Genomic DNA, 12,578 nt, shown 5'->3' with positions numbered 1-12,578 from the left:
AGCAAAATTTTATAAATAAAATTAGACTGCTATATATCATCCAGAATACAATGATACTAGTTGCTGGCTGTAATGATAAAAATGAATAAATGAATGAATGAATTGAAGTAGGAGGTCAGAGTATACATATAAACCCGTCGATTAGTGCATATCTGTATATCTATATATGATGCAATTATATTTGAAAAGCAATGATGGTAATATTAAACAAGGTGATGTTTTAGGTATCCACGATCTTTTCCGATAGCTCGGACGTAGCGTTGTCCAGTTTTTCGTCATTACAATGCCTTTTTCTTCTACCTCCGTCTGCCGTTGTCGAGGCAGAGACAATCGATGATATCATCAGATCAGGTTTGTGTCTTTTCCTGTCCCTCTGGGACAGGGACAAGTGCTGTGGAAATTTCAACATATTGTTAATTCAGGACTGATCGAAGAATTGCACACTTTGCCGTCAAATTCAAACCCGACGAACGCGCGTCACATTGTTTTAACAACGGATTTCAAATCAAGAGAACGGTTAGTGATGTTAAGTGTAGTAAAACTGTCGTGTTTCTTTGATAGCATTTTGTATCGATGATTGATATGGAGATGTACGTTATTTATGAAATTCCTAATCCTAACAGCCTGGGTGTTGGTTAGGCTTTGCGTTAGTGACGCTGCTGCATCGATGATATATATATGTTGGCATCCATTCCTCTTCGTAGCTTGTAATTAATGCGACTGGCTATCTTATGAGGAGTATGCTGTGCCAGTTTCGTTAATTACTTATATTTTGACTGTGTCTTAATTCAAGCTGGGCAAATTTGAGTACCTGGGGGATTCTATTCTGATTCGTAATATGACGTAATAACAGTAATAATAACTATATAAGTTTTAAAATATATGTATATTTTTTGCGGCGACAATGTTAAGTCATGATGCGTGCGACATAAAATATATTCGCATTTCTGAAACATGACTTTTTCAAAGCGCTTTGTACCCATTCTGAGATTCTATCACTACTTGACGGAAATGTAGTTTCTGGAGTATTCGTAGCCTTTTGCAACGTGATTTTCGATGCTGAGATACGACTAACCGACGTATTGCGTCTTTTGTAATCGAAATCAACTACCGTATTGAAACATTAGTTTCCGTTGTTGAAACATTACTCTAGTTGCGAAGTAATATTGTTTTGAGAAAACTGCCTGTCACCGAAGCTCAACTCAGATTTTAGTATTCTAAACGTCGTGCCCAGCTATTGGATGAGTTCCATTGGTGCATATCTGTCGGCTGCGATAGCGACATACATTCTTTAATCGCTGTGTTCAGATTCCAGTCTTTTTGCAAGCAAATAGAGCAAGACCCATCGACTCTGTTCGTAGTTTTCTGTGCTGACTCTCACACGCACTGTGATAGGAAGAGGTGAGTCTGTATTCTACCGCTTTTCCCGCTGGATGGCGACAAATTTCTTACTTTCACAGTCTCGGATCCGAATGGATTCCGATGCTTTCTCGGCGTCAAAACGTTCTCGTGTACCACAGCACGCATATTCCGCAAGCATTGCTGAACCAAAATACCTCCATTTCGAATCAGAACATCGTGCTTTTTGAGGTGGGTGGTGACTCGTTGACTGTTTTGTGTCTGGAACGAGCTATTGTTTTATCGACAGACCCGGTTGCGGTCCAACGTTGATCACTGTCCGCGTACCGACAACGTGTTGCCGCGTGTTATATGCGACGCGAGTCTTGCGGAAAGAGGTGCAAAGATATTGAAAAGGTATTAACGTGGAGGGTTGGTGCATATGGTGCAAGACTTGGAAAGCCTTACAGGGCTATTTTTGCACCTTCCTTGTCCAACGGCATATGTACATCATGCACTCATGGTACGCATATGCACAGATCGTGTATATGTATATCATGAGTCGGTGTATATGCTGCAAAAACATCAATAATAAAAATATACAACGTCCTATTCCTATTGTCTGGTGGAAATTTGAAAATACACGCAGTTAGTAATACAATAAGTATTGCAACGTTTTGAGTTGTGTTTTTAAACCTTTCAATGCAAAATCAACCATTGAATGAGACTCGGCCTGGCCGAGTGTGCGGTAAAAGCCTGTTGTGCTAGTAAGGTGACGTCAAACTGCATTATCTCTCCAGTAAAAAATCGCAACCTAACTGATGTTACTGGAGTGTAGAAGAAATGCGTAGCAAATGTATTAAAATACAAGTGTATCGTCAGCGGTTCTGATAAGTCCCAAATTCATAGCCAAGAAATAACTTACGTATTCTCTTGAGGAGTAGAAGTAGAATATTAACTCTTTCTTTTTGTAGTGCCATTCATCGCAATGATGTGATGACTGTATATTGGATATTATCATTCTGTTTTTGCTTTTACAGTCTTCCGTCCGTCCATTCGTCACTAGTCAAAGCGCAAATCGTACTGTCCGATTACATCTCTTCGTTTCAACGTTATCAATCTCATAGCCGCAAAGATATACTTCAATCCAACGTCACTTCGAATTCGTCCGCTCTAACTTATTCTATAGTCACGGTATGCGTTTCTTGGAGATTTTATGATGTTCCGGTGGTAACGGTAATGTTCCCCGATGCAGAGCTTGCTATCCTCGAGCAGAGGAAAGTCCGTGCTATTGCGGATTCCGCACGAATGTATCGCCGAAAAGATGGCCGACGATTTGATCGACGCGAGAGAGAAATTGAAAATGCAGAACGTTTTTGAGGTAAGTACAACACACCGGACAATATGAACCCCGTCATAATGCTTGAACTGAAGTGCCGATGCTGGAAAAGGACAAATATTCCTTCCACACAAATTGAATCATCATGCTCACCTGGTAATTAATAATTTTGTTAAGCAAAAACTTGTGAAGCAATGTCTGATTTTTTTCAATTGAGAATCCACCATCTCATTCCTGGGCCATTGCGGTTTCACGGTCATTTTGCAGAACCGAGTTTCATTGCCACTCGATCAAACATGGCTCTTTGTACTTCACGCAATTTCCTTTCCAGATTATGCTGTACTCTATGAGCAGGGCGCCGTTCCTATCCAATCATTTTCTTAAAGTACTCAAGGTCAGTGTGGTCTCCGAAATAACGTGTCCCCGTACAGTTCCTAACTTAAAATTCGTTTTCAGAAATCTAAAGGCAAGTCTGGCGATTGGACGCCGGAGACTTTGTCTGAGATCGACTGCATCCCTTTGGTTTTGATATACACTGGACGAAATTTGGCTACGCAAGCTCTTCCAAGGTAAAATTTACTTACCATGATCTCCGTACTGTGGTGTTCTTGATCTTTAACGCCAAGGCGAGGAGCCAGAAACCTAAATTGGACTTGAACGCTTGGAAATGATATTGGTTCCCGTTTGGTTGTGGTGAAATTTCAACTTGACTCTTAGCACACAAATTTGTATACTATCCATAATGCTCGTTACAGCACCAGTACCTCAATTAATAAAACTGCTCACTTTTTACAGTTGGGTTTTTGTAAAGCCGAAAATAGTTCTTAGATTGGTTTGCATTACTTTTGCGAGTGAAATAAGAACAAGCGAGCAACAAACATTGTAGCGTTAGGTCAAAAAGCTGTCAAAATTGTTTACAAACTCCAAATGTTTTTGAAACCTGCATTTCGTTTGTAACATAGATGCTTGCACTGTCGGTGAACTTGTCATTTGACATTTTACAGCTTGTAGCCTTCTTTATAGGCCTACCGTTGTAGACGGCCCATTATCAGCTCATTGTGAATCCAAACGGTCAAATGAAACAAACAGGCTGACATGGTGTTATGCTCCACGTACCTCAATATCCTATCTGAAGCAAGAGTGCGTGGGCGTTGGTTCTTATATCAAGAATCGCACGATGAAAAATTGTGATTTGGACAACATTGTTAGAATGTAGCAACACGGTTTCTCACCAGCAGCGTACGCACAACTTCAGTGTTGCCAGCCACGACTGCTGCTGTTCAACGTTTTTTCTATGTTCTTGGCAATAAGCTACTTAGTAAGGACAGACACTTTCTACCCGAGAACATAGGAAGTATTTTTCGTGGTGGTACTACAACAAATTTTAATTAATTCTACCATAATGCGTGATGTATAACTACTGGAATTCTCCATAGGTCCAGATTTCGTTGAAATAGCGTTTTTTCATGTCAAAATTTGTCAGTTCCCAAGTCGAAGAGTTTTTTCAGGCCAAACTACTTCGTAAGGACTGACAGCTCCAACCAGAAATGTAGATAAGTAGTAATATTCTAACATTATGTGGGAAAACACCTAATTTACCTGCATGAGGAGTTTTTTGTGGTAAGAAAAGTCAAAATTTTGATTTTTTTGGTCAAAATCTTTCCTTTTTAGGTCAAAAAATCACCCTACTTGTCACATTATCATCCTTCATTGAAATAGATTCGAGCTTGCCGCATTTTCCGGCGTACCAGACCAATTTAGTAGTGCTGTTGTTGAAAACGGTAACCCGGTCATTATTTCCAGCAACCTGACCCACGTCGACCTGCGGTTGCTTGGCACGTCCTGCAGTGCTCTGACACAATCGTCGTTGCTTGCGGAAATGTCGTTCTATAAACTGGCTTCTCGGATTGTGTGCGACGAACGGCCCAAAAACTACGTACAGCCCCCGGAAAAGAAATGCAAAAGTGACAGCGAAGGTGGGTTCTTACTTTTGAACGGGAGAGGTTTGCTGTCAATGTGCTTCTCCAGAGTAAGCTGTGTCAAACAATTCGTTTCATTCTATACACTGTAAATATCTTTCCGTGGATATATGAACGCAACATTAGAGCTCAATTCCAACCTGTAGAGACATTTACTTGGCGGGCCGGATTACAAAATATCTACATCAATCACGTATTTAGCCACGTATGGAATAAATCGTATTTCATGATACTAAAACCAGTATTTAATGAATTTATTAACAGTATCTGTTGAAATCAATCACAAATCTGTGGTCGGTCGAAGTTGTTATCAAGTTCTTTGAACTCTGGCTGCATGTCGTATGTAGCAACCCTTAGTAAAGAATGCACGTGAACATCAGTTATATCGAAACGTAGCCCTGTCTCGTTAATGTTGATGGTCGCAAATGTATGTAGAGCCGAACAGGGCAGGTAGTTTCTCAGATTGACATACTTGGATTCAATCTGTGACGTATAAAGTTTGTCAATACTTTCGGAACAGAATTTCACTTTCAGGGTAGAAAATCTGTGCGGGCCGTTTGTTGCACGTCCCTGTTATATAGCAATGCTTCTATAGGTTGGAATTGTGCCAAAATTGGAGTGCTGCGTTTTTTAGGCAACCTAACAATTGTATCAAGTAGCCTGTAAAATTAGAATAAAAAGATATTTTGAAGAACCCCAATGAACATGCGACATAATAGGATGTGTCATTTGAGCATGACGATAGGAGGAAGGGTTAGGGTTGGTTGAGAGCTCGGTTTGGGTTTGGGTTAGGGTTAGCGAAAGCGTTAATTTTGGGATGCTCAAGTGCCGTATGCTCAACTGGCGAGTATTCTGAATCGTTTCGAGTGTTCAAGGTGTAACTGTAATATTCTTGCACGCTGCAGATGACGCACTTCGCATGGATTCCTTCTCGGACGATTCATCCGAAAGGGAGGAGCCTCTGAAGTGGAAGAGCGTTGACGAAAGTTCACCGCAACGGCCGCCGTCCCTGGAATTTTCCGAGACCAGGAAGCGGAAAAGAGGTCTGTGGGCGTTTGCTGCTATTTTCACGTGACCATAGTGTGACATGGCATTTTGGCATGAGAAATATGAAGTGCGGGTGAAAATCAGAACTACGTTTAAGGGTTTGATTAGGATTCGGCTTAGTAACGGGCAGAGTTGGATAGCTTGGATATTTACAGCTTTTCCAAATTAGATAAGAATTAGAATTACGGTATGGCTATGCTCTTTTTTGCCAATTAGATCGGAATTGGAATTGCTGCATTCGCAAAATCATGGAAATTGAATTGAATTCCGAATTAAATCAAGTTCAGTTCCTACTAGATTCATTCATATCAAATTCATTCACTAAGTTTGGCTCCTTTTGCACTACAGAGTTCCCCTGTAGCATTTTCATAAAAATCAGAAATTATATTGTAATTAGATTACCTGTATTTTACTCTATTTAGTGTAATTCCTGATAGGGGTTATTGGGTCACATGCTCAAATGTCTGGCAACCACTGATATTTGTACTTTCGCGCTCTCACTAAAATGCATGAAACTGAGCTAGTCTCGCACCATCTCCGGCCACCTCTGCTAACCATCATCTATCCGCACAGTGCCCTGTACACCATCCACTTTTTGTAGAATTCTCGTGTGCCGCATCGAATGAACCATCCTTCCGAATATCATCTCCCACTGTGATCGTATCGAGAGATTTACACGACATTGTGCAGAGCTATGTCAGCGTAAGTTTGCGCGTTGTGTTTACTTTTTTGTGTATAAATGCCATTTTGGTGTATCGTTCCTTCTTTGTGTATGTTCAGCGTCTCTTGACTGGCTTCAGCTAAGATTTTCATTGTCCTGCGCAAAGATATTGCATTTGTTCTCTTAGAAAACTCAGAAATATCAGGATTTACCTCCACATCCGCACACGCAATGGTGTCAGGAGCGGGTTTCCAGCAAAGGAGAACAAAATTTTGAGTATTATCGGTATTACTCGACTTATATATGCGCAGTGCCGCATACTAAAACGCCGCATTTGCGTAGGAAATGGACTCGTCCGCTTTCGCAGCATACAGACTTTGAAAGCCAAACGTACGCTTCAGGTCGATTTGACACGAAATCTGTGTTGATTGTTACGACTTCGCCCACGAGGGTTGCGGGCGGTTGCTGTCTTTTTGCAATGCAATTGAACAGGTACGGCTGGAGTTTGTTACCGAGGACTTCTGTTATGTTTTTGTGTCTTGAAACTGGGCGCGAAAAATGACGACAAGCGGTGAACGTATCTACCGTGATTTGATCGCAAACTCTTGTAGTCATAATCATCTTTTAGTAATAGACCTAGGCACTCACACATTTTAATTGATTTCATGTTGTATGTATTCGTACAAAGCTTTCAAAATTACTGTGACTTATATATATCGTGAAGCTTATCTGAATCATAGAAGGTCCTATTGTAATAGTCTGGTTAATGATAAGTCATGGTAAAAAGTGAAATTTCAGCTGTCTGTATGATAAAATTCTATAGGTAGGCAGATAGATTGCATTGCTTGACTATCAGTGTGTACAACTGTACATCGTACATTCATGTAATTCTGTGACCTGCGATTTTATGACTCGAGTGTGTAACTAATATGGTATCTGTTAAGCACCTCGTGAAATGACACAATCATTTTCGGTTCTTGAGAAAGAGTTTACGCAAAAAATCTCTTGTGTCTACCTACAGAACGTTAAAGAAGCTACTTCAAGTCGAGGTCTACGATTATGTGCCTTCCGCTGCTGAGAAGGTGCGTCGACGCAGTCTCGCCTCTGAAATTTTTTCATATTTATCCTATTTAATCTGGCAGCGTCCCAGTTATACGGTTATTGACGCTGATACATTTCCGTGTTGGCCTGTTTACACCACCATGTTGGAGATGTCGTACGACACGTCATCGACGATTGGCGGGAGCGCGAAAATGAGCTGTATCACCAACGGGAAAAGCCATCACGAACTGGAGGCTGGTAAACGATTTTGTTTACATTCCATTCGATATACATTCTATTTTACCGCAAATTACATGAAAAACTTACCCTTAAGTCCAAAGTTACCCCGGTTTACGGTACTATATTGCTCTTTGTGAAATGTCATTTCCAGTAACATTCGTAGCTTTGTATTACATGTTTTGGATGCTTTGTTATGACCACTGACCAGCCAAGATGTCAAGGCTTCCACTGCAGGAATAAATATCGAAACCATGATTCTTATTGATAACAGAACCCTTAATGAAACAATCAACACTCGATTCTGCCCAGCCTTACCAGGAGTTTATGCAAAATATTTATTGCGTTTTATTTATCAGCATCAAACACCCTACCTCGTACATCGCTGTGCATGGTCGGTAAATATCCGGCTCACGACGCAAGCCATCGAGAATGCGATCGCTGCAAACGATACAGGAACGCCGCCCGTGTGGTGAGTAGTTACGATGGCTTGTTCGGCAGGGCTGTGATAAAAACAATGGAAAATGACTCGACTCAACTCAATCAACCAAGACTCCAGACATTCTATATTACTTGATTTAATTCTCGTGTATCAGGACCGATACTTGAAGAATGGTGGTGCATAAACCCATTAACATGTTGAAAGTGAGAAGATGAGTATATTACAAGAGCGAGGCTTTTGATGTCACCCAAGTGTTTCACAGAAGCGTCTTGATGTCGATAATGAACGGTGAACCCTACGACTTGAACTCGGACTCGAGTCTCAACGCTATGACTCGGACTCGACCCGTTACTCCCTGACTTGACTCGCTGGTGAAGTGAAGATGACTCGACTTGACTCGAGTCAAAACTATAAAAGTGAAATTGACTCGCGACTCGGAACGTTGCGACTTGGTTACAACCCTGCTGTTCAGTTTATATCGCACGTGGCATGTAACCAGGGTTTCTGGTTCGAAGCGTTCGCAGTTCAACTTGCAATTTTTTCAGGTGACGACACATAACTTTGCGATGACGAGTTGCGATACCCAACAAAGCTATTGCGACGACAGCGGAGACGCGTTGAATGTTCAATTCTCGATTCCGCAATCGGAGAGGCACCGTTTTATCTTCGGCCAAGCTGAGGAAAGCAACGTTCTGGCCATAAACCTTTCCACGAAAGTATGAGTTTGTTTGAATTTTGTGCAACGACGTCGCACGCAGGCAGACGTGGTCAAAGTAGTCTGGATAACTGCTCAAGTAGAAGTAGAAGTAATTCCGCAAAGTTTGACTACATTACACGTAGAAGCAGGTATTTCAGAGTCATGTCAAAATTACTTGAATCGATCGACCATTAGTGCATGATATAAGCCGTTGGACAAGGAAGTTGCAGATATACCCTTGTAAGGCTTTCCAAGTCTTGCACCACCCCTCCATGCTATCCCGGTAATGCTGAGCGCCAAGCGGGGAAGTCATGGATACCAGTGTTACTCCTCAGGTCTTTGGTCTGACCCAGCCGAGGATCGAACCCACGACCTACCGATCAAGAAGCCGGACGCTTCTTGTCGGTCGCTATCTTTTGGTATTTTATCAGAGGTGGCACTTTCTAACGAAATTTACTAATGACACTACAAATAGGCACAATCTCCAAAAGTCTATTCAGGTATAGTGATACAGGAGCTATTTCAAACTTATCGCAAAAGTATTTCTACTTTTCGAAATCCAAAGCAGACATGGGGTAATCACGATTAGTAATCGTAATCGATTACGACGATTACAGCATTTTCAAGTAATCGTAATCGCAATCGATTACATTCGAAAAAATCCCGAAGTAATCGTAATCGTAATCGACTACTTCCCATATTTAATCGATTTCTTTGTGAAAGAACGATTACTTTTTATTTGTACAAGGACTGTGACATAAACCGAACACTCGTGAAAAAGGAAGAGGTATTATACCACTTATTGAGACCATAAACGTCTGATTTTCAAATGCCACTGCTCATTATTACGTCAGAGGTAGCCTATTAGCTTTGCTCGTCTTTGCTTAGGAAGTGTCCAGCTGTCCACACATAGTAAATAGATATTCGATGTAAAGTAGTGTGATTGTAAGAAAACCCACCGTGCTGTACATCGGTTTATCAATACATTTCAGACGCCACTAGCTCGCATCAGGATAATTAATCATAATCACCTCTATGCCTAAGTTAAAATAGCAACTTTTGTATCGATGTTTTGTTATGCTTAGTTAAAATATAGAATGTAATAGTTCTAATTCTATAGTTAAATGCAGTTTCACCGTTGCTGCTTGACGAGCAGTAGGCCTATATGGTACGAACGTACAGCAGACAAAGGTTTAAAATTTTGTACTCGTCAAATAAAACATTACGTTTTCGACAACGAAGCATTAAGATCAACAGCTGCTGATATATATCATAATCGGGCCGGTATTTTGCCTTTTCTCGTAATGGCAGCTTGCATTGCATAATCTGCATTAAGTTGAAGGCAGAATTTTATGTTCACTTTCTGTTATTCTCATATTATTCTTCTCAAAACGGGCGCCAATCGCTATTTCACAATTCTTTACTGAACATTTTGACCTGTCGGCGTAATTCATAAGCATAACATCTGGTATCTTGCAATAATTACTTTATTGTATGTTGTTAATTGTGTCTGTCATATAGCCAAAAGATTGATTGTAGTGGCCCAAACAGCAGACTAAAAGAAAAACTTGCGTGAGAAGCACACACAAATTGTCATGTCTAATGGTATGTGGGTGCCCGGGTGGCATTTGCATCGTGGGCTCAGATAAGAAGGAATGAACTGTTAGTCACGCCCACCTAGCGCAGCTATTAACAATGGACACATACCCTAAGTCAGGGGTCGGCAACCTTTTGCTAGTCACGGGCCAAATTTCGAGTGTACAACTTTTTGGCGGGCTGGAATTTTTCTTAGTACTATATTTTCCGCTAACTTCGGTATATAATCCTACATTGTTGCAATCTCAATCACACCAATCATAAAACACATGTATTTGCACTTCAACAACGCAGAATAAATATGACAATTGACGGAGCTTGCTTTGTGAAAGGTTTTCAACTTCAGGTAACAGTCAGATGAAGCAAGAATCAGACCATATTCTAAATGGGCGTCCGAGATACGTGATCTTGGCTTGCTCTTCGTGAGTTTCATTGTTCAAAACTATTGCTCACATGCGTACGTGCTGCCAAAAATCGATGCGATGTCTTTTGCATCGTTTGATAAGCTGGGATAAAGATCGATTTCAAGAACGTACTCTTTGTCAAAGTCATGCAGTGATATGCTCTTTGTATGAAATTTGTCATTCAATCCAACTGCATCGCATTGCAAAAAGGCCCATTTGAAATTTTCAGACAATGGTATTGGCGTCCACATTAAATGGAGTACTGAATAGTCAGAATTTATTTTGTATAGAAGGAATGTCGGAAAAGCGGGTGAATATCCAGTAATTAAATTTCGTATCACAGTTGCAAATATAGTGTTGGTACTAGGTTTTCTCTTATTCAGTATAGGAATGTGAGCATAATTTACTCTGTACTGTTGACATTCCCCGAGCCGCAGATTTGTTTCAAATGCGCCTCAACATCTCATGTATTCAGTTGTCCCCCCCCCCCCCCGAAGTTGCAAATTCAATTTGTTCAGATGTGACGTTAAATGTACCAGGAGAGCAAGATTAGATACCTATTTTCGATTACAAGATTATAAGTCGGCGGTATTTGTATTTTCGAGGAAAGTTGCTCTATTTCATTTCTCAGTTCTCAGTGCTCGACTTATTGATTCTATGCTATTGATTCTATACTATTGATTCTATGCTTCTATTGATTCTATGCTTCTAGTTATCCGTCGTAACAATGTTGGTGATTCAGTTTGTGAGACAAAATGATATTTACAGTTTTAATCGTTGTGGCCAAAACACTTCAGGTTTGTAGTATTGGCGCACAATGCCTTCTGGAGAATTAAACTATGAATAACTAGCCTACAGAGGCTAGTTATCTGTAATTAAACAGTTTAAGTTTGAGATTTTGTCATTGCGTCTGAGATGTTCCAAGCGTTTTTGAAGCAGAGGAAGGACACCTTTATTGTAACACCCCATCGGTAAACCCTTCAAAATGTATCGTACACCTTCGGTTGCGAGGCGAGATACACCCGATTGATAAGCACTGATCTAGTCTACTCTAGACAATCTCCATCTCCTACTTCAACCGCCTTCGTATTGTGGTGTCACAATAGACTAATACGATGTAGGCAACTTATATCGTATCAATGCCGCATACTTTCCGAGCAGTGCTGTACTGCTGATTGAAACTCATTGTGAAACGGCGAGCCGCATTCTTGTGATAACTAATTATTATGTCGCGGGCCGGACGATTTCGCTTGGCGGGCCGGATCCGGCCCGCGGGCCGTAGGTTGCCGACCCTTGCCCTAAGTTTTGGCCAATGTCTTTCTTTAATAGCACACTTCGTGGAGTCTCATGTTGGCCGAAACTGCATATGTCTTTTGATGTATTGACTGGCACCTAAATGCCTATTACTATGAATTATGCCTGCTTTATTTCTTGAGGGGGAGACGTATGCATTTCGAAATCAAGCTATCTAGAAAATTTCAAATCGCAAAGCTCAAAGAGAAATTCAAAGTTGATGAAATCTCTCGAAAATACTCTATAATTTATGTTGGTTTACAAAATACTTTTGAGTCCCCTCCAACAACGCTCCCCACCCTATTGGGGAATTGAGGGTGCGGCAGTTATGGACCTGGCAAGAATGCAAATCATTGGGTGCGATAAATCGTCCTATATAAAATGGGCAATGGGTACATTATGACGTAACAAGGAAATGTCCCATCTTTTTTAAAGACAGTTGTTATATCATTGGGCCTTTCCAGCGCAATCCATGTATTGTCTTCCAATATAACTACTACGATG

At 40.8% G+C, this 12,578-nt stretch overlaps 1 protein-coding gene across 2 annotated transcripts in view; it reads left to right on the top strand.

Annotated features, from left to right (window-relative positions):
• Positions 1-12,578, top strand: part of LOC145446881 (protein GREB1-like) — a 44,299-nt gene that overhangs the window by 26,515 nt on the left and 5,206 nt on the right. For both annotated transcript variants that reach the window (XM_080325254.1, XM_080325253.1), the window contains exons 16-33: positions 225-351; positions 423-516; positions 1,309-1,401; positions 1,461-1,590; positions 1,649-1,755; positions 2,379-2,532; positions 2,594-2,719; positions 3,009-3,071; positions 3,134-3,246; positions 4,481-4,653; positions 5,562-5,699; positions 6,305-6,405; positions 6,552-6,649; positions 6,707-6,856; positions 7,386-7,446; positions 7,507-7,663; positions 8,002-8,114; positions 8,630-8,800. In XM_080325254.1, coding sequence (XP_080181380.1) covers positions 225-351; positions 423-516; positions 1,309-1,401; positions 1,461-1,590; positions 1,649-1,755; positions 2,379-2,532; positions 2,594-2,719; positions 3,009-3,071; positions 3,134-3,246; positions 4,481-4,653; positions 5,562-5,699; positions 6,305-6,405; positions 6,552-6,649; positions 6,707-6,856; positions 7,386-7,446; positions 7,507-7,663; positions 8,002-8,114; positions 8,630-8,800 — 2,169 coding nt within the window. The remainder of the gene's footprint in view (positions 1-224; positions 352-422; positions 517-1,308; positions 1,402-1,460; positions 1,591-1,648; positions 1,756-2,378; positions 2,533-2,593; positions 2,720-3,008; positions 3,072-3,133; positions 3,247-4,480; positions 4,654-5,561; positions 5,700-6,304; positions 6,406-6,551; positions 6,650-6,706; positions 6,857-7,385; positions 7,447-7,506; positions 7,664-8,001; positions 8,115-8,629; positions 8,801-12,578) is intronic.

This window comes from Botryllus schlosseri, chromosome 9 (genome assembly GCF_051294905.1).
Source record: "Botryllus schlosseri isolate E-star chromosome 9, Bs_hap1, whole genome shotgun sequence".
NCBI lineage: Eukaryota > Metazoa > Chordata > Ascidiacea > Stolidobranchia > Styelidae > Botryllus > Botryllus schlosseri.
The sequence above is the reverse complement of the archived record's forward strand: the minus strand, read 5'-3'. Positions and strand labels throughout refer to the sequence as shown.